A 26,697-nucleotide genomic window follows, 5' to 3' on the forward strand; every position below is an offset into this window, starting at 1 on the left:
TGCATATGCTGTGATAATCCTTATCTGCAGTTATTCCATGTACTATGGGAATAATAGTGGTAGTCTTCCTTAACTGCAGGTGTTTTGTTCTAATAAAAGTTCAGATTAGATTGTACTGCTATCTAGCCATCTGTCAATGAGGATGGGAAGAATATACTGCTTTCAATTTAATTAAGCTTTAACATAAACTTTTAATTATCTTATCCCTTATTTCATCTTACCCTATTACTATATCTTAATATTTCCATAGCATTACAACCTTGTACATTATCACATCTCTTTATCAGAATGTTTGTATATACACATAATCTTATAATTCCTATACTTAATTCATTAACAAGCAATTTCTTTAATCAGCACTTTGTATCTGTCTCTCTAAAGCACTACTACATGAGTTTACTTCCTACCTTAACTCTTAATCTATCATTAGTAATATCTCTTTAAATATAAATCATTTCCAACTTTAATTTGATTCTCCCTGCATATAGCTGTATAGTGTAATTAAAACATTTAACTCTAGATGGCAGAAGTGAGCTTCATGTTTTTTATTCTCCCTGCCTTTGTGAACTTATGTGTAGTAATTCATTCTTTACCACAGTTGGTTATTTTTAAGGAAATATCAAAGGGAAACATCTGTGCTTTACTTTACTTTTTTAATGCTCTACCCTAACAGTCTATTCTGGAATTCTTCCTGTCAAATGTTAAGTTCCTTAAATTTTTTTTTTTATTTTTTTTTTTTTGGGGGGGTCCTAAAACTGTAATACAGCTCTTTCTCAATTCAAGCTTTATTCAAAATAGCAGCTGTATTAACAGCCTGTAATTATAATTCTGGGACTTTTGCTAGTATTATTATTTTATTTAACTACCTTTTACAGCTTATTTAACTTTTTTTTTTCAACTCTATAGCAGAGGCCCACATGTGGAATAAGAATGGATTAAATTTGTCAGTCTACTTCACTATTCCATACCTCATTTATAATCATGTAGCATATGGCACAAGGGCACTCTTTGGGAATGCTTCCAGTGCAAATCTGGCATGATTTAGGGGTAAAGGAGCCTGAGGACTAGTGCTGCCCGATTTTCAATTCTAATCGATTCACCGATTCAAATCAGATGAATTGATTCAAATCAATTCAATTAAAAAAAAAATTAGCCTCCTGATTCGATGACTGACCCTCCTCTCCCCCCCCCCCCCCCAATGCCTTCCTAAAGCAGGAGCGACAGTGCTGCCTCTTGCTGGCCATCCGCTGCCACTCCTGCTTGAGGGGGGGAGGGTCAGTCAGAAAGGCCTGCATGTTTCTCCAGCTTCCCCGCTCTTACGGCAGCCTGCAGGATCACTGGTGCTATAGCGATTCCTGCAGCTGCCGTTGTCCTCAGTGGCATATTCCCTCTGCTGCGATCCTGCCCCTGACATCAGAGAAGGGGTGGGACCATAGAAGAAAGAACGTGCCGCTAAGGATGACGGCAGCTGCAGGGATCGCTATAGCACCAGCGATCCTGCAGGCTGTCGTATTAGCTTAAAGTAAAAGCGGGGAAGCTGCGGGAACATGCAGGCTTATGGGGGGCGGCAGTATAACACATTTGCTATACTCCTATGTTGAAAATTGAGAGATGCCTGCCAGGCCTGTGCAGAGGGAGGAAGAGGAAGGGGCAAGAATAATAATAATAATAATAATAACTTTATTCTTGTATACCGCAATACCATGGAAGTTCAATGCGGTTAACAATAGAAGAGACTGTACATTTACAGCGATGATACATATTACAGTGTTGTTACATTTACAGAGATGTTACATAAATAGCAGTAATAAAAAGGCATATACTAAAGAAGAGACTGTACGTATACAGCGATGTTACATGTTATAGCGGTGGTACATTTACAGTGATGTTAAATGTGAGGCAATGAAAAGGCAGGGCAATTAGATAAAACAGAGATTGAGAAAGAGAGGCCATAGTGGCTTGGGAGGGGGTGTAGTCAGAGGGAATGGAGGCATGTCGAGGTCAGGAGGGTGCAGGGAAGGAGGGAAGGCAGCGTTAGCGGAATTTGTCGAAGAGGTAGGTTTTTAGTGACTTCCTGAACAGGTGGTAGGGCGGGGAGTTGGAGATGAGGGCGGTAAGGCAATTGTTCCATTTGCCCGCTTGGAATGCTAGGGTTCTATCAATGAATCTCTTGTAGAGGCAGCCTTTTAGGGAGGGAAAGGTGAATAGGTGGGCGTTTCGTGTGCGAGAGGGGCCTGCTATTTCAAGGTGCTCAGACAAGTAGATTGGGGAAGATCCTGTAAGAGTTTTGAAACAGAGGCAGGCGAACTTAAAGATGATCCTTGCCTCTACTGGAAGCCAATGGAGTTTGGTGTAGTAGGGGCTAACATGGTCGTATTTTTTGAGATCATAGATGAGGCGGACGGCCGCATTTTGGACTGTTCTAAGACGTTTGATGGTATTTTTATAGGATCCCAGGTAAATAATGTTGCAGTAGTCTAATATGCTTAATACCAGGGATTGAACGAGTAGACGGAAGGCTTGGTGGTCGAAGTAGCGTTTGATGGTGCGCAGTTTCCAGAGGGTACAGAAACATTTCTTCACCTGGGCACTGGTATGGTCATCGAAGGTTAGGGTGCGGTCCAGGATGACTCCAAGGATTTTTATGGTGGGTAAGATAGGGTAATCTAGCCCATTCAATCTGAGGGAAGTGTTTGTTAATTTGTGGTTGGGACTCGCTAGGAAGATTTTGGTTTTTTCAGAGTTCAATTTTAATTTGAGTTTTGCGGTCTACAGTTCTAACTTGTTGAGGATAGATGCGATGTGTTTTTCCATTTCTAGAGTGAGTGAGGTAATGGGGACAATGATGGTGATGTCATCTGCATATATGAACGATTTTAGGTTAGAGTTTGCTAGGCTTCGTGCCAGAGGTGTCAAGTAAATATTGAATAGGGAGGGGGATAGGGGAGAGCCTTGTGGGACTCCACAAGGGTTACGCCAGTGGTGGGAGAAGGCTCCATTACTGTGGACCTGGTAGGTACGGTTTGTTAGGAAGCCTGTGAACCAATCTATTACCTGTCTGGAGATGCCGATGGAGTCAAGGCAGTTGAGCATAATGTCGTGGTCGACCAGGTCGAAGGCACTACTCAGGTCGAATTGAAGTATCAGGGCGCTTTTTCCCAGTGAAAACAGGTGGAGGAGGTAATTTGTCAGGGCAGCTAGGACGGTTTCGGTGCTATGATTTGGGCGGAAACCGGACTGGGAGTCATGAAGAATATTGAACTTGTCGAGGTAATTCGTAAGGTTGTTGTTGACAAGACCTTCCATGAGTTTTTGGAAGAGTGGTATGTTGGCGATGGGTCTGTAGTTGGTGATGGAAGAGATTGGCTCCTTGGGTTGTTTAGGGATTGGGGAAATGAGGATGTGGCCAAGTTCGGACGGGAAGTGTCCAGTGGACAGGCATAGAGATACCCAATTGAAGAGTTCTGCTTTGAATGATGGGGGGGGGCGCATTTCATGATGGTGGGAGGACAAGTATCTAATAGGCAGTTGGAATTGGCGTATTTAGAATAAAGTTCGAGGAATAGATTCCAGTCAGGATTTACAAAGGAGGTCCAGGACATGTCGGCTATTGAACCTTCTGTATCTGCTGCGCGTAGGTTGAGTGGGGGATCGGGGCTGTGAGCTGAAAGAGACAGTTTTAGAGTGTGGATTTTGTTCGCGAAGTGGTCGGCTAGAGTGATTGCGGAGGGAGGGAGGTCGGAGGTGGAGCGTTTGTGAGAGTCTATGTCGAATAGGGAGTTAACTAGTCTAAAAAGTGCTTTGCTGTTTAGAGAAGGGGAGTTTATTAGTTGGGAGTAGTGTTTACTGCGCTTATCGATGATCTGTTTTTTTGTATTCTTTGACTTTCAGTCGCCAGGTAAGTCTATCTAAATCAGTCCCTGATTTACGCCAGATTCTTTCATGTTTCCGGACTTCTCGTTTTATGGTCAGGAGGTCCGCGTCAAACCAGCTGTTTGAAGGGCGAAGAGTTTTCGAGCGAAGTTTAAGAGGGGCAGTGGTGTTAAGAACCTGGTCGCTAAATTTTTTCCAATTTAGGTGGAAGTTGGGGTCTACGTCGGAGTCGGAGATGAGAGTGTAGTGTGACCAGAAGTCTGCTGGATTAAGATGTTCTCTTGTCCAGATGAATTGCTTTGTATGGATGGGGTTAGGCTTTTTGTCAGATTGTTTTTTGTGCCAGGCAAGTTCAAAATTGCACAGGAGGTGGTCAGACCAGGGGGTATTTGACCAGGTTTGGTCTAAGAGATTTATATTGGGGGTGGTGTTGGTATTGGAGAGAAAGGTGATGAGGTCGAGGTGGTGGCCTTTGTTATGGGTTGTGGTTTGGGGGGGATTGGAGAAGCCTAGTGTCGTGAGGAAGGAGAGAAGGTCTGCGACATTTGGGTTCTCTTTCTGTTCTAGGTGTAGGTTGATGTCTCCTGCTAAGAGATTGTAGGTACCTGCTGAGGAGTTCGCAAGAAGGTGCTCGTAGAAATCATCTTTTGCTAGATTCCATTTATTAGGGGGTATATAGAATAGCGTGACGATTATGTTATCTATACAGTCTGTTTTGGAAATTTTGCAGGTGAGGATTTCTAGGTCCTTGGTTGATTTAGAGTCTAGGACATGGAAGTGAAGGTGATTATGGAGAATGATAGCGAGGCTACCTCCTCTTTTTGAGTTTCTTGAGAGAGTGATAATTTTGTAGTGTGGAGGGAGAATGTCCCCTATGATGGGGTCCTGGTCGGAAATGAGCCATGTTTCGGTTAGGAGGACAATATCTAAGCGAGTTTCTTCCAGCCAGTCTTTGATGAGCTGGGCCTTATTTCTAGCTGAGCGGATGTTTAGATAGGCACAAGGAAGAATGGATTGTTGTGGGGGGCAGGAGGGTATCGTACGTTGCAGATATTTTAGAGATCGTTTTCTTTTAGGAGTTGGTCTAGGAGGGTGGCGGGTGGTATTGATCACAGGAATTGGGAGAGGACCTGCTTCTGTGCAATCGTGTATAAGTCGATGAGGGCGGAGGAATTTGTCAGGACCGGGGATGCTAGTCCAAGTGGTGTAGGTTGAAATAGGTTCAAATGCTAGCACATTTGTAATCCAGCCTCTTGTGCTGAGCAAATAGAGGAGGAGAAAGGCGGGAAGGTTGTGAGTGATGCTGGTCATGTTGGAAATGTTGGCCTGGTCAGGAGGGGAGAGAAGATTCAGAGGGGGGGGGGGCAATCTGGGAGGCTAGTGTGAAGGGGAGACTAAAACTGGGTTCGCAAGGGGGAGATTGAGGGGTGTTGGGGGAAGAGGAGGGCTAGGGGAGGAGCTTAGAGAGGGGTAGCTAGGTAGAAGCAGCAGGCCTGGGAAGTGGAAGAAAGAAGAGAATAAAGGGTAAAGTGGGTAGGCTAAGGGCGGGTACAAACACGGGGTATGTAAGCTAGAGTGTATAGGGGAGGCTTATGAATGAATACAAATTCAGGGCATGTAAGCTGGAGAGATTGTGGGAAAGGTAAGTCTATGAGCAGAGGGAAATATAGACTAAATTCAGAAGGAAATGTTGAGGTCCTGGCTTTGGATTTGAAGTAGCAAAACTCGTCCCCTGCTGGTTCGGGGGAAGGGCGGAGCGTAGTTCTGTGAACCAAAGTTCAAAGTGAGGTTAGAGGCATTTAAGATGAGATGGACTATGAGCAGATCTGTACTAAGTGAGAACGATGTGTAGGTATAAGAGACTATGAACAGGTCATAAGATGGAATTAAAGGTAAAGATATGTAACAGGTATGAAATAGGAGTCGTGGGTAGATACAAAGAATAAATCTGTGAGCTTGAGAGAAGATGATCAGATCAGGGAGGCCGCAAGTGAGAGTCAAGGGATATAGTACGTGGCCCTCAAGAGGGCTGGGAAGGCAGGCCAGGTGCCGAAGAGGCTGCTGGGGGCGGGGCAAACCGCCGAACGCGACGCTCCTCCGGTGCAGTGAAGGGGGACGACTCGATCTCCCTTCCCCTTCACTGTGCTGGGGCAGGAAAAGGCCTGGTCTGCAAAGCCCTTAAGAGGGCTGGGAAGGCAGGCCAGGTGCCGAAGTGGCTGCTGGGGGCGGGGCAAACCGCCGAACGCGTCGCTTCTCCGGTGCAGTGAAGGGGGACGACTCGATCTCCCTTCCCCTTCACTGTGCTGGGGCAGGAAAAGGCCCGGTCTGCAAAGCCCTTAAGAGGGCTGGGAAGGCAGGCCAGGTGCCGAAGTGGCTGCTGGGGGCGGGGCAAACCGCCGAACGCGACGCTTCTCCGGTGCAGTGAAGGGGGACGACTCGATCTCCCTTCCCCTTCACTGTGCTGGGGCAGGAAAAGGCCCGGTCTGCAAAGCCCTTAAGAGGGCTGGGAAGGCAGACCAGGTGCCGAAGAAAGAGTAAGAGAGGGGAGGGGAGATGCCAGACCTGGGGTTAGTGAAGGGAAGAGACCAAACCAAAAAGAAGGGGAGGAAAGCAGAGGAGAGGTGCTGAACTAATGGAGAGAGGGAGAGAGAAATGCAAGACCACAAAGGGAAGGGTATAAGAGGGACCGATGCTGCTCCAAAGTAGGTGGTCAAGGTGCAGGATGGCAGGAGAGATAGTAGGAGAACGCCTATATCTAGGGAAGGGGATACAGGAGTTAAGGAAGAAACTGGATATGGGGAGACACATGAAACAGAGAAAAGATGCTGGGCATGGAGGGAGCATAGGAACAGGGACACAAAGGGGACACGAAGAGGGAGAATAGGGACAGGGACATAGAAGAGAGATGCTGGATATGATAAGGGATGCAGAGGGAGGATGGATGGTGGACAGGCGAAGCTCGGGAAACATGCAGGCCTAGGGTGGCCTGATGTAGAAGTACATGGAGGGAGGGAGGGAAGGGGGAGTTCAAGAGACATGCATAAACTGGACTGGGGGGGACGAAATAATGGGTCTAAAAACAGAGGAGAGGGAGAGAGATGGACAATGGGATTTAGGGAGAGAAGTTGGACACAAGGGATGGTGTGTGTGTGTGGGGGGGCTATTGGGGTAGTTGGGAAGAGAAAGGGAGAGCTGCTGGATGAAAGTGTAGTTGAGAAAAGGAGATGGTGGATCTGGGGATGGTGAGGTCCATCGCTGCAGCTGTGGGGGTTTGGAGATGAAAAAAGGTTATCATGCTGCTGTACCGGGCCATGGTACTCCCCCACCTGGAATATTGTGTCCAGCACTGGTCACCGTACTTAAAGAAGGACATGGTACTACTCAAAAGGGTCCAGAGAAGAGCGACTAAAATGGTTAAGGGGCTGGAGGAGTTGCCGTATTTGACGTTTTATTCTTTCTCTGTGCTCAACATCCATCTTTCATCTGTACCTTCCTTTCCACTGCCATATCCAACATTTCTGTTTCTTTCCCACTGTTTACCATCTCTGTCTCTCTCTCTTCCTGCCTTGTGCCCTGGGTCAGACCTCTCTACTCTCCATGCAGCATCTTTCCGTTCCTCCTCTCCATTATCATGTGCAACATTTCTTTCTCTCCCCATGCACCATCTCTCCCTGACCACCCTAGGTCCAACATTTTTCTCTCTTCTCCATGCATTTATCCCTCCCCTCCACCATATGCAGGATTTCTCTCTCACTCCTTTATACCTCTTTGTTGCATCTCTCCCTTCATCTCCTCTACCCCATGTCCAATTCTTCCTTTAACATAACATAATAGAACACTTATATACAGCTACAACCTCGCAGCTCTGTGCGGCTTATAAATAGAGGACTGAGCGTATGCAGGGATGTAATAATTCAATAGTTAAAGGTTTTCTGAAAAAAGAGAAAGATTTTTAACAATTCAGTTACTAAAGTTTTTCTTAAAAAGATAGGTTTTGAATAGTTTCCTGAAGTTAAAATAGGAATAGTAACTAGAAGTCAACTTACCAAAGCTCTTATCCCAAAGAGCAGCTAGGTAAGCCATAATTCTACTGAAAAATCTCTTTTACCGACAACCCTTTACAGAGGGAAAAGCAAAAAAAATCTAATTTCTCATACAAGGCATCTTCTGTTTGCAAAGAGGAAATGCTCAGAGGTTGGGATTAAACCATATAGAGTTTTATAACAAAAACACCCAAGTTTGAATAATATTCTTGATTCAATTTGCAACCAATGTAGTTTCTGATAGTAGCCTGAGACATGATCAAATTTCTTAAGGTTAAATATCAATCTAACATCAGTCTTCTTGATAAATTGTAGCCTCTTAATGTTCTTTTTACATAAGGCTACATAAATCAGATTGCAATAATCCAGAGTAGTCAGGATCAAAGATTTTACCAACAGCCTAAATGCAGTCTCCTCGTTCTGCCCATGAGCAGCTCTCCATCCCTCCCTCCCATTCCTCTGGGCAGCAGCTTTCCATTCCTCCTATCTCCCTGTGCAGCACTTCCTGATTGATACCCACCACCATGAGACCTTAACTTTCAGGGCTCCCTTAGCAGCAGCCTGCCTGCCATGGATTCCCTTTGTCACATCATCAGTAATGCAGCAGAGGGAAGGTCCTGGCAAGGCAGGGGCGGCCAGGAGCAACCTGTTCAGAGCACTGCCTCTGCCCACTGGACATCGCCGTTGCTGCTGCCACTATAGGAGGCCCAGAGATATTGTCAGGACTCGTTGAATCAGCGAGTCCAAATTTTCCAGCAAACAAATCAATTCAATTCACTGAAGTGAATTGGTGAATCAATTTGAATTGGTGAATTGGGCAGCACTACTGTCAGCTACTGGTAGTGAGGGCAAGTAGAAAAAGATAGTGGAAGACATATGCACTCAAGTTGCAGGGTTGAGTGTAAGCTGATTTTCTTTTAGCTGTATTGAATCTTTGTCTAAGCAATTATTTGTTTAATGAGCAGGAACTGGGATCAGTGATACAAAAGAGGTTGAGGAGCCCACCATATTGCTTCTCCTCCCCCTGATCATTGCCGCACTGGACCAGCCAGAGCCCCGCCCTCTCTACCCAGAGGCTCCTCTTCAGCCCTATTAAAGGGCAGCAACCAGGAAACCAGCGACCACAAGATTCGGAGCCAGCTATAGGCAGGGAAAGGAGGTGAGAAGCCCACCATCATGCCTCTCCTCCCCCTGCCTGATCATCGCCGCACTGGACCAGCCAAAACCCCAACCACTTTACCTGGAGGTTCCTCTTCAGCCCATGTCATTCTCTAATGGTTATTCATACATGAAAACTCATAACATCACCACCCGATGAGGTCTTGTCCTGTCATATCATATAAAGTATTGCCATGCTTTTTGCTCCCCTATGTATTGTCCTATCATGTCATGACCTAAAATGTACTGTCATGCTGTACTGTACATTACTATACCCTGTTCTATTTCATTATATATGTAAACTTGTAACCCGTTCTGAGCTCTTCTGGGAGAACAGGATATAAATCCTAATTAATTAAAGAGCTGGTGACCAGGAAACCAGTGACCCCAAGATCTGGAGCCAGCTATAGACAGGGAAAGGAGGTGAGAAGTCCACCATCTTCCTTCTTCCCCCCCTGCCTGATCATCACCACACCAGACCAGCCAGAGCCCCCCACCCACTCTACTTACTCTTCTTCAGCCCTATTAAAGGGCCAGCGACCAGGGCCAGGACAAGAAATAGTATATAAGCAGTAGGAAAATCCTCAATTCCTTCCACAGTCTTATTACGTTTTGCCTCTCATTCTCAGATTCTTCCTTGTTACTCATTCCCTTCTTTCTCCAGTCCCTTTACTATGTCTCATTTCCTATCTAGACTGCCATTTTCTTTTACCTTCAGTTCCAATCTCTCTTACTTCCTTCAAAGACTTGTCCTTATTTTTTGTCTTTTGCCCCTTCTTACAATCTCAACATCCAGCCAGATATGTCTTCTAATCCTCAAATCTCTTTCTAAATCCAAAGTCTCTGGTTTTCTGCATCCCCATGTCTCCATTATCTACCCGGACACTTTTCTCCCCTTGTCAAGCATCTAATGCTCCTGCTGCTTTCCCATACCTCCTTCTCTTAGACCCTGGCATTTACTATCTACACCAGGGGTAGGGAACTCTGGACCTCGAGAGTCATATTCCAGTCAGGTTTTCAGGATTTCCCCAACTCTTTTTTCCTACCTGGCCCAGTATCACCATCAGCCCCTTTTTCCAAGCCCAGTCCTTGCCCCAAATTTCTTCTTCTACTTGCCGGCCCCACTCCCCCAGCATCTGGAGTCTCCACATAACAGCAGAAGGTTGCTCTTTGCTCCTGTTGTCATTCTGCTGCTGGCACCAAGGGGGGGGGGTTACATTGGACAAAAAGCACCTCCCATGCTGTCAGCGGTACAGCAGTGGGAGCACAGGATCAAGCCCCTGCTAGTAGAAGAGTGAACCAGTGAGGCAGGCTTTTGGCATTTTCAACCAATACCTACTGGCTCTTTCAGACCGGATGGTATTCTATATCACTAATACTGCACAGTTTGGCATTAAAACAGGCACTCTTTTTAGTCTCAGGAGAGGATGGTTGGTTTTCATTCAATAAATTAGAACTACATTTAGTGCAATTCTACAGGTCAAACACACAAACTCATGCTAATCTCTGTGTACAAAGATGGAAGCTGAAGTTGCTGAATTTACTGACTATAGTGACAAGAGTAAATGTTAATGATTCTTGCGAGAACATCCCATTACACACTCACAGGGCCATGGTGTTGACATCTTATCAGTTGTAGGTCCTTTTAATAGAAGACAGAATTTAACTTTTTTTTTTTTTTTTTTTTTTTTTACAATTTTATTAATAAACTAATTCACATACTAGAACATAAAAGATGTAAAATTGCTTTAAAAATATCTACATTATATTTAGTTACAATAAAGTTAGTATCAGTTAAAATATTTAATCCATCTTTGTCAAATCATTAAACTAATCAGATTAAAATTTTTAAGAACAAGAATGGTATTATTAGAATGATGTAGGAGCTTGCTGCAATGACATGAGGGCAATTATATAAAAAGTTTGCCAAATTTGGGTGCTACAATGCCAGTATAGAATCTTCACTTAGTGCCATGCATCTGGGCACCTAGATTCCATTACAGAACGTAAATCAACATTTGCACACAGACATTTAAAAAGCAGACATAAATGTTAGCACATAAATACAATTTAGCACATACCATATTTAGCGCCCAACCAGGCCTGGGTCTAGGTCTAGGACAATACATCATTACCATTTAAGAGCCGCCTGTTCAGTGCAGCCCTTTTATCATGGGAATGTTCAGAGCCATACTTATCACGGGACTGTTCAGCACAGCCCAAGGCTCCAGCAAGTCTCATGATGTATTTGGTTGGGGGGGGGGTGATGCCCTTTCCCACCCTGATCCAGCACTCCACCTCACCTCGGCCTCCCACCCCCCCGATCCAACATATCTTGTGACGCATGTGGTGAGGGTCAATGCCCCCCCCCAATTTAGCATCCTGCCTCACTTCAGCCCCCCCAAACCCCTCCATCAGCACTCCAGCAACCCCTCCTCCCCCTATCCAGCACTCCAGCTCACCTCGATCCAATATGAAGGATGGTGCTGAGCAGTCCTGCAATGAAAGGGCGGTGCTGAACTGATGGCTCTTAAAGGGCCACGATGACCTGGCGGCTCTTAAAGGGCTGCGATGAGCGGTCCTTTTCCGACCAGCCCTTATGTGCTTGAATGTTGTGAGCAGTAGACTAATTGTTAATACAGTGGTTTTTGATCCTAAAGAACCAAATTCAATTCCCACTGCAGCTCCTTGTAACCCTGGGCAACACTTTAGTGCCCCAGGTACAAAAACAGATTGTGAGCTCACTAGGGACAAAAAAGTACCTGCATATAATATGTATGTCTGGTAGAACTATAGAAATGGTTAGTAGCACTAAGTGATAGTATTCTATAATCTTAGTGGGCAAATGGCACTTACATTTAGGCACCAATATTACAGAATTAGGGAAACATTGGATTATCCAACCCTCAGGGGAAGACTGACAGTAATCTGGGCCCCTAGGCATTGTCATGGGCCCCTAACTACCTATCAAAAATGACTGAACTAGATAGAAGTTAAGGGAGAATGGGGCCTCAGGTGCTGCTTTATTGTCCTAATGGTCAGTCCACTCCTGCCAACTCTTGTATATCACATACCACAAAATTCAGTGCAGAGGTTCCAGAAGCCTGTAACACTTCACAGATTTTAAAACCCCATCCAACTTATTGTTAGCCAAAATAATCTGTTCTTGAATGATGAAGCATTATATCAGGTAGCCCAGGCACTTCTTTACTGTTCAAATATACCAGTTAGCAGCTGGGTTTCTTCTTTTTCTGGACTACAACATCTTCTGCATGACAGCACATTATATATGTGCTCTGTAGGTAAACAAATCCCTCAATTATAAATTAAGGATTTTTGCCATAACTATTTACAAAGTTCAGTCAAAGAACATTGCACAGTACAATTTATAATTTTTGTTTTTAACTTAGTCATGAGACATCAGTCTTCATTCACTCTCAGCGGTAAGCCGTATTGCTTCTTTTGAACATTCTTGATGTGCAGAGCATGCAGTGGGAGTGTGAACTGTTCCTTGGAAATGAGTTTCATCAGAAGACAAGGTGTTTTGTGTTGGAATTTTGTAGCCTGCTAGCATGGCTTGAGCAGAGAGTCATCAGAGCCTGTATCTTGGTGGCACAGGCCTGAGGGGTCAGCTGCACTTTGCAATTCTGAGTTTTTGCACAGGCCATTCCTCAAGAATCCTGCCTCCTCACTTGGTTTTGGAGCTTCAACCTTCTCCTCCATACTGCGAGCTAACATATAGCTCACTTTCCTTTGATGAGCTAAAGCCTCCTCTTTGTCATTCAACTGTAGAGGAAAAAAAGGACACCTCACTGTAAGTTTACTCTCGGAACAGTAAACACCATAGACAGTAGCACAAAAAAGCACAGAGTACAAACCAGATCTATCAATATCTGGAAGATTTCCTGAGGGTCGTCAAGAGTTTCCAGCTTCCTACAGTCAGCAGAAGATATCAGCATGCCTATCAGTCTCTTCCCTAAACTTTTCTTATTTCCCTTGCAGAAAAGTGGTCCTGAGAATAAAAAAGGAATGTCAGATTCAAATACCACTCCTCCAAAATTTATATTCTCTAAGACAAAAAGCAGCTGCTGTGAATCAAGCTGAGTCCCTGCATTTCTCAGTTGTGAGACAAACAGCAACTCGTATTTATCCGAGTACAAAACTTACAGAAAATTGGAACCAGATGACCTAGAAACACCATCAGCTCAATTTTTGACATTCAAACTTAATCTATTATCCAATCCTGCAGCTCTGGCAACATATTAGAATATGAGATAATGGGGGATCAGAAATTGTATATTAGCAGTATAGTGCAAATTGGTGGCATGTATATATTAACACAAACAGCAAACAAGGAACAATAATAGTTATTAATACAGTTTCAAAAATGGCGTTTAGAATCCAAAAGTAGAGTAAAATAACTCAGCATAGGGAAAAACCCTTTTATAAACTTTCATAGAATCAATCATTGCACCATCTTGTTAGAATAAATGATTTTTAAATAACTTCATAGATTCATAATTCTTAAATCTCCATAATGTGAAAATAAAGTCCAAAGTCCAAAGTTTTGTGAAAAGCTAATATAAGTAAACAGATTTAGTTTCAATGTCTCTGCAGCGGTGACCTTTTGAATTAGGTACCCAACTGACAAGTCTGTCACACACAGCATTAGCGGGTTCTCTGAGGAAGCCAGGACGGCGAAACGCGTCAGAACCCCGCTGGGTCACCGCTGCAGAGACATTGAAACTAAATCTGTTTACTTATATTAGCTTTTCACAAAACTTTGGACTTTATTTTCACATTATGGAGATTTAAGAATTACTTATGAATCTATGAAGTTATTTAAAAATCATTTATTCTAACAAGATGGTGCAATGATTGATTCTATGAAAGTTTATAAAAGGGTTTTTCCCTATGCTGAGTTATTTTACTCTACTTTTGGATTCTAAACGCCATTTTTGAAACTGTATTAATAACTATTATTGTTCCTTGTTTGCTGTTTGTGCTACATTTCCTTTGGAACAATATTCAATTTATTCAATTACCCAGTTGTATTATATTGGGCACCAGAATGTATATATTAACAGCAGAAACACAGAACCTTAGAGAATTCCATTATCAATAGGCATTTAAACAGATTGACTGGCTGATAAATAAGAGCTCAGCAAGTAAAGTTCAAAAAACTTGATACCATAACAATACTGTTCCAATCTTAACTCAGGAGCATTTGATACTTAATCTGTATCAAATACTGCTATTTTACAGCATCACCAGGATATATCAGCTAATCTAAGTCAAATCCTCTCCAATAAATTTAGCATAGACAACATAAATAGTTAAATTCCTTCTTTCTCCTGAAAGCCAAACTGACAGCCAGCTAATACATTTAAATTCTCCAGATGATATTTAAGTTGATGCAACACCACCTTTTCAATAACTTTTGATAAATAATATGACAATGATGATATGTCTATATTTTGAAACCCATTGCAAAAACACTGGCTGGGAAGTAGAAGCGTGAGTGTAGAGCAGAGGCCTCTCCGAGGTTGGTTCATTTCTCTATTTGCTAAGGGGAAGACCCATAATGTGTAGATGAAGCAGGAGTGCTGCGCTGTTTGTTTTTAACCTCAGAATAAGAGATGAAACCATATTTATCATGCTTCTAAAGTCTAGAAACAGACATCTTTAAAATGCTTTGAGACCAAATCCCTGTGAGAAGTATGTTTTATACTTTTTTTTTTTTAAAAAAGAGAGAAGGTTGAGCAACAGTTTTCTCCCTCAGCCCATAAGGAACAGGGGCAGTCAGTACTAAGATAGGACGGAGTCCTGTTGAAGGGAAAATGAATTTTAATATGCACTCCTGGTCCCAAGAGGAAAACTGCTCCTAGGGACTTAGCACAGACCAATGCACCTCCAACATCCCCAAAGAGATCCAAACCATGCCCAGGGGAGGAAGCGGCTGAATTCACCATTTCTGAGGCACAAGCAGAGGAGACAATAAAAGGGAAAGTAAAGATGGCAAGCAGAAAAGAAGCCTTGGTTTAAAAATGGCAAGCAAAACTTTGAGGGAAGGGTGGAGGAAAACTATACTGAAATTTGATAGGTTATCTAATCCAATGCACAGCTATTCCTAAATTTAAAATAAACAAACAAACAAGACAACACCTATCAGTTGAAGGGCAGCTCTGGGCAACTTGGCAGGATCATTCGTTTTCCTACAGAGAATGTATGTGCTCATTTCAGACTAAATGTTATGGCTTCAATGGGTCTCTGTTGTATCCTAACTCAGCTATCCCGTTTCTTAATTTTCACAAGGAAGACATTCCATGTCCATTTTGTAGCCCTTTTCTGTACCTCTTCTAATTCTCCTCTAACTTGGGATGGTAATCCCATAACTGCACACAATACATAGAATGCAGCTGCACTACACATTCAAACCGAGGTAATTTCTTGTTTTCAGTGGGACACAAATCACTATTTTGAACAATTTCATCAGGAACATGCCTTTTAAGAATTTTTCCATCAAACGGCTAGATTCACTAAGCAAACCGATCATGTACCGATCGGTTTGCGAGCCCTTTGAAACCCAATTTACTAACCTGTGTCCCAATGATTCTCTGATCCGTGCATGCAAATGAGGGGAATCAGCATGCAAAGCAGGAAGGACGCGATTCACTACACTTTCTGACTGGCTGGCTGATCAAAAACAAGCGACTGGTGAGGACCAGTCGCTTGTGCTAAAACCCTACTCTCTGCCCCGATTCTCCTGCCTGCCGCCCTGCTCTCTGCCATGATCTCAGCCCCAAATCACTCCTGCTCTCAACCATGACTCTCCTGCCCTTCCCCGCAGTGCAAGCCTGTGGTTTTAACCCGCAGGCTTAAAGCGGGTTAAAACCACGGGCTTGGAAAAAAACGAACACCAAACACATGCGTTGACCATCTACAGGGAAAGCAGATGGTCTGCGCACACTCAAGGATCGCTCTCTAGCGATCCGTGTAGTGGGTGGGGGACGTGTCAACGATCGTCCCCATTTGCATGCAGGCCATTAGTGAATTTGTCGGCCTGCATGCAATTGGGCACGGATCGGACACAGAATTGGGGGTTAGTGAATCCAGCTCTATGATCTTTCAAGCATCATTTTCGGTGTCGCTAATTCAATAAGCAAACCACAGCAACAAAAGCAATTATAGACCTTGAGGCACTTTTCGGTCTCAACCTATGGAGCATGAATATATTCACATGAGTAATGAAAACGTGTTAGGGTTAATCACCATCATCCATAATGCGCTTCCAATTGTTCATGTGCTTCGTTTCTTTCATGTAGATCTTGTCCACATCATTAAGCCGGAGGGTCTGCTCATTCTTTCTCTTCAGTTGCTGCTCAAAGGCAATTCTAAAGGCATCAGCCACTATCAAGGCCTCTTCTTTGCTCTTCTTCTCAAGTTCAAACTGTTGTATAAAATTTAAGTTGGTTTTAGGGTACATCATGCAATAGTATGTGCCATGATTAGACCACTATTCTGCACCACTGGTTGCGCCTTGTGAACTAGCATTCTATGAGCACATGAAGTAATTATTACCTGATTTAAGATCTTTGCCATTCAAACAAATGTGATTCAGGATCTATGTGGGGTTGCTATTTTCAGTGAAGTTGTTTCTAATTCCTCCCTGCATGTATTTGGATTTCCCCCTGTCTGGTTTTGCAATGTCTACTCACGGCTTACACTGCTAGGCTTGTAATTCTAGCAGAGCCCTATGCTGAGCTATTTGATAGTATTTTTTGTAAGCAGGGAACCATTAACCCTCCCACTTTTGTGCCCAAACAAAGTGTACCTGGGGCAATGGGGGATTAAATGATTTGCCCAAGGTCACAAGGAGCACTTCACCACACATGCCCCCATCAATTTGTTTATCAAAAAAACTTAACCGTGAACTTGTCGAGGCCCAGTGACCTTCCTTGCGTCATCCCTCATGATGTCTGACAGGCCTCAATAAGTGTTATTGGCCTATCTAATCTCCTAGCATCGTTGCTACTTATTTTATCAAGACGAACCTAGTCAAGATACCCCTCAATAGTTTCAGGTGGCACATCCACTTCCATAGCGTAGAGCTTTTAATAGAATTGAACGAAAATCTCTAATCTACTTTTCATTACGCACAATCTCCCCTGAATGCCGTTTAATGGAGAAAATAGTAGCCTGCCCACGCTGTACTTTCAATCTAAGGGCCATCATTCGGCTAGCTTTGTTATTGTCCGCAAAATATTTCTACTTCAATAGTTGAAGGCTAAATTGTATATGATCAAATTCCAGAGCCCACAGGTCCCTTTGAGCCTCTTGTAGCCTCCGCTATACCTCCCTGTTCCAAGGCTGTGTCCCCTCCAAGCGAGCTGCCAGCTGAGACAAGTGCTGTTTTCATTTTTGATAAGTTGCTGTACAAATAAGTTGACCCGTGAAGCACAGCCTTTACTCCTTAATAAGTAGCACTGGGGGACACTTCTCCTCTTACACTGAACCAGATATATTCCTCTATATGTGATCTAATTTTAAGGACCACCCAGGAAACTACAGACCGGTGAGTCTGACCTCGGTACCAGGAAAGATGGTAGAGGTGCCGAAAAAAGACTGTATCACTGATCACCTTGACGGACATGGGCTGATGAGGACCAGCCAGCACAGTTTCAGCAAAGGCAGATCTTGTTTAACAAACCTGCTGCACATCTTCGAGGGAGTAAACAGGCAGATAGACAAGGGAGACCCAGTCGACATTGTATATCTGGATTTTCAGAAGGTATTCGACAAGGTGCCGCATAAACAACTACTTCGGAAAATTGCAAGCCATGGAATCGGGGGTGAAATACATGGATTAAAAACTGGCTGGAGCATAGGAAACAGAGAGTGGGGGTAAATGGACAATACTCGGATTGGAAGAGCGTCACCAGTGGGGTGCCGCAGGGCTCGGTGCTTGGACCCGTGCTCTTTAACATCTTTATAAACGATCTGGACATAGGCACGATGAGCGAAGTGACTAAATTTGCGGACAATACAAAGTTATTCAGAGTAGTGAAGACGTAGGGGGATTGCGAAGATCTGCAAAGTGACATAATCAGGCTCGAGGAATGGGCATTGACATGGCAGAAGAGGTTCAATGTTGATAAGTGTAAAGTAATGCATGTCGTTAACAAAAATCTCATGCACGAATACAGGATGTCCATATAGAAAGACCTCCCAGGAAAGGGACTTGGGAGTTCTGATCGACAAGTTGATGAAGCCGTCCACACAATGTGTGGAGGTGGCAAAAGGGCAAACAGAATGCTAGGAATGATAAAGAAGGGGATCACAAACAGATCAGAGAAGGTTATCATGCCACTGTACCGGGCCATGGTGCGCCCTCACCTGGAGTACTGCGTCCAGCACTGGTCGCCATACTTGAAGAAGGACACGGTACTACTCGAAAGGGTCCAGAGAAGAGCGACTAAGATGGTTAAGGGGTTGGAGGGGCTGCCATACAGCGAAAGATTAGAGAAACCGGGCCTCTTCTTCCTCGAACAGAGGAGACTGAGATGGGACATGATCGAAACATTCAAGGTACTGAAGAGGATAGACTTAGTAGATAAGGACAGGTTGTTCACCCTCTCCAAGGTAAGAAGAACAAGAGGACACTCTCTAAAGTTGAAAGGGGACAGATTCCGTACAAATGTAAGGAAGTTCTTCTTCACCCAGAGAGTGGTAGAGAACTGGAACGCTCTTCCGGAGTCTGTCATAGGGGAAAACATCCTCCAGGGATTCAAGACAAAGTTAGACAAGTTCCTGCTGAACCAGAACTTATGCAGGTAGGGCTACTCTCAGTTAGGGCGCTGGTCTTTGACTAGAGGGCCGCCGTGTGAGTGGAATGCTGGGCATGATGGATCACTGATCTGACTCAGCAGCGGCAATTCTTATGTGATAGGTTTATACTATATTTGTGAAGCCAAAAAGAAAAAAAAAAGAGGACACATGGCCCCACCCCTGTGCTCTCCTGTCCCCTAAGCGGTTGCCTGCTGTGTGCAGTCAGGATTGCAGCAAGGTATAATTGCACTTTGTGGGACTTGCCCTCCATGGTGCCCCCATCCCTTCTTGTGCTGCGCCCATGATATATCAGACTTTCAGTTGTGAGTCTATAAAATACTGAGTGGAGGAGTAGACCAATCCTTGAGCTGATAACCATGTGGAAACAACATTAAACAGTCCTCCAGGTGTAACAGATCTGAAGCATCAGGGGCAATTGCAAACACTAACCAAATACCAAAATTGCAGACTCTGTGGACTTTATTTCAAAGCATAGCCAGGGAAACTAGCTCTTTTTCCTGACTATAGTCAGGTTCAGTTCCCTCCCAACCTTTTAAAAACATTCAGCAAATGGTCATGTATAACAAACAGCCCCAGAGATCTCAGCAACACATGAAGAACACAAGTTACAGATTGTTTATTTAGGGGGGGCGGGGTTTGACAAACAAACCCTCTATTGCTGCAGCATTGGATCTAGAATTAAAAGTCCAGCCGGCAGTGGAATACCTAGCATATTTGACACCCAGGGCCTAGGAAAAGGCAGCATTTAACCACTGTAAAATTAAACAAGCCAGATTAGTAAAGATAGGACCCTAGCATTTCAAGCTGATAGGCAACAATCTTGGTTAGGTAAATGTATTCAGCAAGCTATGTTATCCTATTGCAGTTTTCGGAAATTAATTAAGACCACTTTGTTCGATAAGTTTATTATTTTGTGAGTTTTATTATTGAAATTCTATTTTACAAATATTTGTATTTTTTACTTTATTATTGTATTTCACTGATTGTCCAGCTCTTTTTAGTGTAAACCACCTAGAACTTTTGGTTATGGCGGTATAAAAGAATATTATTATTATTAACAGATCATTCCAACAGAAAAGCATGTCTTTTTTCACGCACACAGAACACTGATACTTACTCTATACTGGGCGAGAGTATAAGTGCAAACTAAAAATAGAATATTTAGACAACAATGAAACTGCACCCTAAAAAACCAAATTCTGAATAGAATGCAGCTCCACAGCCTCTGAGCAAATCACTTAATCCCCCCCCCCAACACACACCCACCCATTGCCCCCATTAGATAAATTGTGAGCTCACTGGGACAGATAGGGAAAAAATGCTTGCGTATCTGAATAAATTCAAACCCATTCTGAACTCCCTTGGGAGAACGGTATAGACAGCTGAATAAATAAACAGCAATGCATGTCCCTTAGTACTGTGCAAACTATAAACACAACAGATGTAAATTTGAAAAAGACAAATACCAATCACCACATAGAAATAAAACAAAAATGGAAAATAATATACCGTGTTATAGGCCAAATCTATTTTTCAATTAGCTTTCAGAAGCTAAAATCTCCTCTCTCAAGTCAGTACCATATATTGCTGTTATGGTTCCCTTTCCTGACCTGAGGAAAGGGGTTTTGATCTCTTAAAGCTAGTCAAAAAAAAATCCTAAAATTAGTCTAATAAAAAGATCATCTTATTTCCATTTTCAAATTATAAACATTTATTAAGATAGCTATAATACTAGTTAAGAACATAAGAATTGCCGCTGCTGGGTCAGACCAGTGGTCCATCGTGCCCTGCAGACTGCTCACGCGGTGGCCCTTATGTCAAAGATCAGTGCCCTATTTGAGTCTAGCCTTACTTGCGCATGTTCTGTTTCAGTAGGAATTTATCCAATCTTGTCTTGAATCCCTGAAGGATGCTTTCCCCTGTAACAGCCTCCGGAAGAGCGTTCCAGATTTCTACCACTCTGGGTGAAGAACTTCCTTACGTTTGTATGGAATCTTTTCCCTTCTAACTTTAGCAAGTGCCCTCTTGTTCTCTTCATCTTGGAGAGAGTGAACAGTCTCTCTTTCTCTTCTAAGTCAATTCCCTTCAATATCTTGAATGTTTCGATCATGTCCCCTCTCAGTCTTCTCTTCTGAAGAGAGAAGAAGCCCAGTTTCTCTAACCTCTCGTTGTACGGCAAATCCCCCAGTCCCTTAACCATTTTTGTCACTCTTCTCTGGACCCTTTCGAGTAGTACTATGTCCTTTTTCATGTACGGTAACTAGTGTTGGACGCAGTATTCCAGGTGGGGGCCTACCATGGCCCGGTATAACGGCAAGATAGCCTTTTGTGATCCCCTTCTTAATCATTCCTAGCATTCTGTTTGCCCTTTTCGCAGCCGCTGCGCATTGAGCGGATGGTTTCATTGACTTGTCTACAAGTACTCCCAAGTCTCTTTCCTGGGGGCTCTCTCCAAGTATAGCTCCGGACATCCTGTATTTGTGCATATGATTTTTGTTACCGACATACATCACCTTGCACTTGTCCACGTTGAACCTCATTTGCCATTTTTCAGCCCATTCCTCGAGCGTATTTATGTCTCTTTGTAGGTCTTCACAATCCTTCTTTGTCCTTACTACTCTGAATAACTTTGTATCGTCCGCAAATTTAATCACCTCACTCGTTGTGCCAATTTCTAGGTTATTTATAAATATGTTGAAAAGCAGAGGCCCGAGCACCGAACCTTGCAGCATTCCACTCATGACGCATTTCCAGTCTGAGTATTGTCTATTCACCCTCACTCTCTGTTTCCTATCCAACAACCAGTTTTTAATCCACGTGAGTATATCACCCTTGATTCCATGGCTTGCAATTTTTAGAAGTAGGTGTGGGCAGACTAGATGGGCCGTGGCCCTTTTTCTGCCATCATGTTCATGTTCTATGTTTCTATGTTAACTTTGTCAAATGCCTTCTGAAAATCTACATATACGATGTCAACCGGGTCACCCTTGTCTATTTGCTCATTTACTCCTTCGAAAAAGTGCAATAAGTTTGTCAAGCAAGATCTTCCTTTGCTGAATCCGTGCTGGCTGGTCCTCATCAGTTTGGATCTGTTAAGGTGATCGATGATGCAGTTCTTTATTAGTGCCTCTACTATCTTTCCCGGTACCAAAGTCAGACTCACTAGTCTGTAGTTTCCTGGACCTCCCTTCGAACCTTTCTTGAAGATCGGCGTAACATTCGCCACTTTCCAATCTTCCGGAATCTTTCCTGATTTGATCAACAGATTAGCTATTAGTTGGAGCAGTTCAGCTATAACCCCTTTTAGTTCCTTGATTACCGTTGGGTAGATGCTGACTAGTCCCTGGGATTTACCATTTTTAAGCCTATCAAACTGTCTGCATACCTCTTCTAGACTGACCGTCGTCCCTGTCAGTTTCCCGTCTTCATTTCCTGTGTATAGCCTGTCGGCTTCCAGTATATTGGATAGATCCTCGTCGGTAAATACAGACGCAAAAAATGTGTTCAGTTTGTCGGCGATGGCTTTGTCCTCCTTTAGTACTTCTTGTCTAGTGCTATACTATGGTGAGAGTCTGAGCTGTACAGTACCTCAATCCCCATACTGCTAGAAAAATAAAACAGCATACTTGCTATTAAAAATAGTACAAGTGAAATTTGAGATGTTTAATTCACACTTTTCCTTCCATCAGAAATATGTAAACTGAATTTGAAATTTCTAAAAATAAATTGAAAATCCAGCTGCTGTAAATACATGTGTCTAAGAAGAAGCTTAAAATCCATGGGTACACTTAGGAGATTTCACCTGACCAAAGTTGGTTAAAGAAAGATTTATGCATAAAAGTGGCAGGCATGAAGACAGAGGATTCTCTGAAGCATCAACAACCTTCTTCTTTGTTGTAGATTAACATGGACAAAACTAAGAGAGTCAATCTTTAAAAATAAATAAATTGCAGAGCCACACCAAGGGCAAGATTGTGTTCAACACAAGAAAGCCAAAAGATATCGTAATACATGTTTTTTTTAGGACCTCATATATTCTTTTCTCAAATTGTCTCCAAACCAATATTGCTACTAGAACTGCTCAACACAAGAGACAGTATATACTTAAGGTAATGAAAGATGCTATTTTACTGTGTGCAGTATGGCCAAGTTTTATTAGCTTCATTACTTTCTCCTGTCTGATTGGGTACATTGCTGTGGCCGGTAACATGAGCCAAAGATGAGATTACCTCCTGTCGCAGCTGGAGAAGTTGTTTGCGAGTTGCAGCTGACATCTTAGCACAGGAGCAAGGCTCTCCCCCAGCGCTTTTACAGCAGTTACAGGCTCCAAGCACTGCCAGCTTAAAATACAAAAAAAAAGTTATATGAAGCACTACACGTTACTATGTAAACCTCCACTCCACTCCTTACAGTTAACATTCATATAAGAAAAAAAGTACTCATTAATCATATCATCAGTTCTCAATTATCTATATTTTGCCAGTGATCCTTCTGCAGATCAGTTACATACCATATTTTTCGCTCCATAAGACACACTTTTTCCACCCCCAAAAAGGGGGTGGAAATAAGGGTGCGTCTTAAGGAGCGAATGTAAAAAAACCCCAAACAAAGCCTGTACCTCCTTTTGTCATCCCGGCAGTCCAGCGTCCTTTCCGCGCTCCTGCCTGGGTTCTTCTGATCTCTTCCGGCAGCGGCACAGGAAACAGGTGCGCGCTTTTTGCGTGCCTGCTTGGTCCCTCCCTGCACTCCGAATGGCTGCCTGTCAGTTCTCGCGGGACGAGAACTGACAGGCAGCCATTCGGAGTGCAGGGAGGGACCAAGCAGGCACGCAAAAAGCGCACGCTTGCCTCCTGTACCGCTGTAATGCTGACACTGCCAGAAGAGAGCAGCAGAACCCAAGCAGAAGCGCAGAAAGCACGCTGGACTGCCGGGGTGACAAAAAAAGGTACCGGGGGAGGGCGCCTGCCTTTGGGCTGGCTTGGGACTGGCTGGCCAGGTTAACTGGGGGCTGGCAGGCTAGCTTGGGGTGGGTTGGCTGGTTGCCTTTGGGCTGGCTGGCTTGGGGTGGTTTGGCTGGTTGCCTGTGGGCTGCTTGGCTGGATTGGGACTGGCTGGCTAGCCAGGTTAACTGGGGGCTGGCTGGCTGGCTTGGGACTGGCTGGCTGGCTTGGGGTGGGTTGGCTGGTTGCCTTTGGGCTGCCTGGCTGGCTTGGGACTGGCTGGCTGGGTTGATTTGGGGCTGGCTGGCTGGCTTGGGGCTGGCTGGCTTGGGGGTGGGTTGGCTGATTGGCTGGTTGCCTTGGGGCTGGCTTGCTGGCTGGCTTGGCACTGGCTGGGGGTTTGGGAGCTGGCTGGCTGGCTGCCACTAGACGTGTCTATCATTAGATGTGCCCACCACTAGATGTGCCCTGTACCCTTGTCCCAGCCTACTACTAGACCACCAGAGGGGGGACAGGGTACAGGGCACACCATTTGGTTCAGAATTTTTTTTCTTGGTTTTTCTTCCTCTAGAGGTGGGTGCGTCTTATGGTCAGGTGTGTCTTATGGAGCGAAAAATACGGTAATTACCATCACCTGTCAACTAAAGATTCTCCCAGAAGTAGCAAATGAAGGATGAGAAGGATCAGGGCCGGTGTTAGTTATGCTGGGGCTCAGGGCAGAAATTAAGGAGGGGAGCTCCTATCTCCACCCACCTGCCATTACTACCACACATAAATGACTTCTTCATACACAAAACACAGACATTCACCAAACACAGCACAAGAGATCACAAATTAGAAAAATGAAAACCAAAACTGAACTGAGAAATAAAAACAAGGTCAGATAGGGACCCTAGCAGTCCCAAAAACTTACATCTTAAAACCCCCCCTACTAGTATTAGTTTCCAAGCTTATTAAATACTTGCTATCCTGCATATCAAAAGAATTGCCTGAGTGGTTTACAATTTCTAGTAGAATATATTACCTATATAGATTTATCCAATTGTTTTTCTTTCAACTAAAAAGCAAGATTTTTCTTGGGTAACTTTCAAAGCTACTCAAGTCGAACCGTTTGAATCTGAGCTTCACCGAGCTTTTTCAATACCAAATGGTAATTTATACAAAATTAAAATCATATGTCATGCTCTAGAACAAGCCAGAATAAAAGACTAGGACCTTGGGTTTAAATGAATTGAATTAGGCATTTCTATACCAACTTAGTCATAAGAACATAAGCAATGCCTCCACTGAGTCAGACCCGAGGTCCATCGTGCCCAGCAGTCCACTCACGCGGCGGCCCAACAGGTCCAGGACCTGCGTAGTAGCCCCCTATCTATACCCCTCTATCCCTTTCTTCAGCAGGAAATTGTCCAATCCTTTCTTGAACTCCAGTACCGTACTCTGTCCTATTACTTCCTCTGGAAGCGCATTCCAGGTGTCCACCACACGCTGAGTAAAGAAAAACTTCCTAGCATTTGTTTTGAATCTATCCCCTTGCTTGGTAGAGAAATAAAATGAATGTACTGGCACGTAGCACATACACAAATCATATAAATTTCCTCCATACTTACTTCAAGAGCTGTGATGTCTGTAAAGCCACTTGTACTAACTGTTATATTTTCTTGAAACATCTTCTGTTGTTTCACATCAAGCATTGCCAGAAGTTCCAAACTCTGTTGGTTCAGGACTAGAAATATAAAACAAGAAAGTAGACTTATTCTTCATCTGTCAGTTCTCAAGACAGCAAAATATTCTGCATTAACTCAGAGACTGACTACTTCTACATATTCTACTGAACACAATTCTCATGCCAAATGATTTGAGAATGATACCGTTAGGATCATCCCTTAGATATAAAATCTCTGATGCTTCCAAACTGACAATATGAACATTTCCCTATGATAGAGTAAGAGATTATGTGCAACATTTATATGTATCTATATTTTTAGCCCAACTTTTTAAATAACGTTCAAAGATATTTATAGCATTAGTTGAATTCAGTTATATTAAATCTCTGTTTGGAATCCAGTATTTTGTGTGTGAGGGGTGGGGTTTTTTCAAGATGGTGTCCATATAGGCCATTGGGCTATTTTGTAATTTTTCTTTTAATTTGGTTTCTTTTATCCTTTTATTGTGTTTATTCTTTACTAGCTTTATTTTGATAGTTTTTCTTTGATTTAATCCTATTTTTGATTGTGAAACTGACCCAATATCAGTACTGAAGTTTTTAGAATTTGACCGTTGGATGTCTAACAGTTGAGGCCTTACTTGTACTGAGGCCCTTAATACCTGTTCCTGTCAAATGCAGTGTTGTTCATTTCCTCTTCGGGCTGGATGTCTCCATCATGCTGGCTGACAACTCCGTGTCTTCCTGTTTGGTGCCGGATGCCTCCTCCAGCATGCCAGCCGTTTCCTTCATCGTGCCAGCTGCTGGCTTCATATATTCCTGCTTGGTGTCAGATGTCTCTCCCTTTGCCAGCTGGTCCCTTGTGTGTTCCTGTTTCTGCTGTTCTGCTGCTGTGGCAGGCCTTGCTTGCGATGGACTGTGCAACGCCTTTGGATCTTTGTATCTGGTTAGCCCCAATGGTGAGCTTGGCATGCAGAGCGGAACTGTTCCGAGGTCATTGTTTTCAAATGTCGGTCATGACCTTGCCTGGTGCAGCTCGGCTTGGAACTGCCTCCTACACTGATGTTGCTATGGCCTTGCACTAAACAAGAGACTAGACTAAACTGATATTGTTTTGTTTTTATTGGTCTTTATTTTATTTCTAATAATTTAATTTTTCTTCTAAGAT

At 43.5% G+C, this 26,697-nt stretch overlaps 1 protein-coding gene across 2 annotated transcripts in view; it reads right to left on the reverse strand.

Annotated features, from left to right (window-relative positions):
- Nucleotides 1-11,469: 11,469 nt before the first annotated feature.
- The window catches only part of CCDC125 (coiled-coil domain containing 125), a 62,904-nt gene continuing 47,676 nt past the window's right edge, over nt 11,470-26,697 (reverse strand). The window contains exons 8-12 of one of the 2 annotated variants that reach the window (XM_033927568.1): nt 25,474-25,589; nt 23,153-23,263; nt 16,347-16,524; nt 12,953-13,086; nt 11,470-12,860 (exon numbers count right to left, since the gene is read on the reverse strand). In XM_033927568.1, coding sequence (XP_033783459.1) covers nt 12,642-12,860; nt 12,953-13,086; nt 16,347-16,524; nt 23,153-23,263; nt 25,474-25,589 — 758 coding nt within the window. In that variant the 3' untranslated portion in view covers nt 11,470-12,641. The remainder of the gene's footprint in view (nt 12,861-12,952; nt 13,087-16,346; nt 16,525-23,152; nt 23,264-25,473; nt 25,590-26,697) is intronic. The other variant, XM_033927645.1, reaches the window with a different exon arrangement.

This window comes from Geotrypetes seraphini, chromosome 1 (genome assembly GCF_902459505.1).
Source record: "Geotrypetes seraphini chromosome 1, aGeoSer1.1, whole genome shotgun sequence".
In the NCBI taxonomy this organism is placed as follows: Eukaryota; Metazoa; Chordata; class Amphibia; order Gymnophiona; family Dermophiidae; genus Geotrypetes; species Geotrypetes seraphini.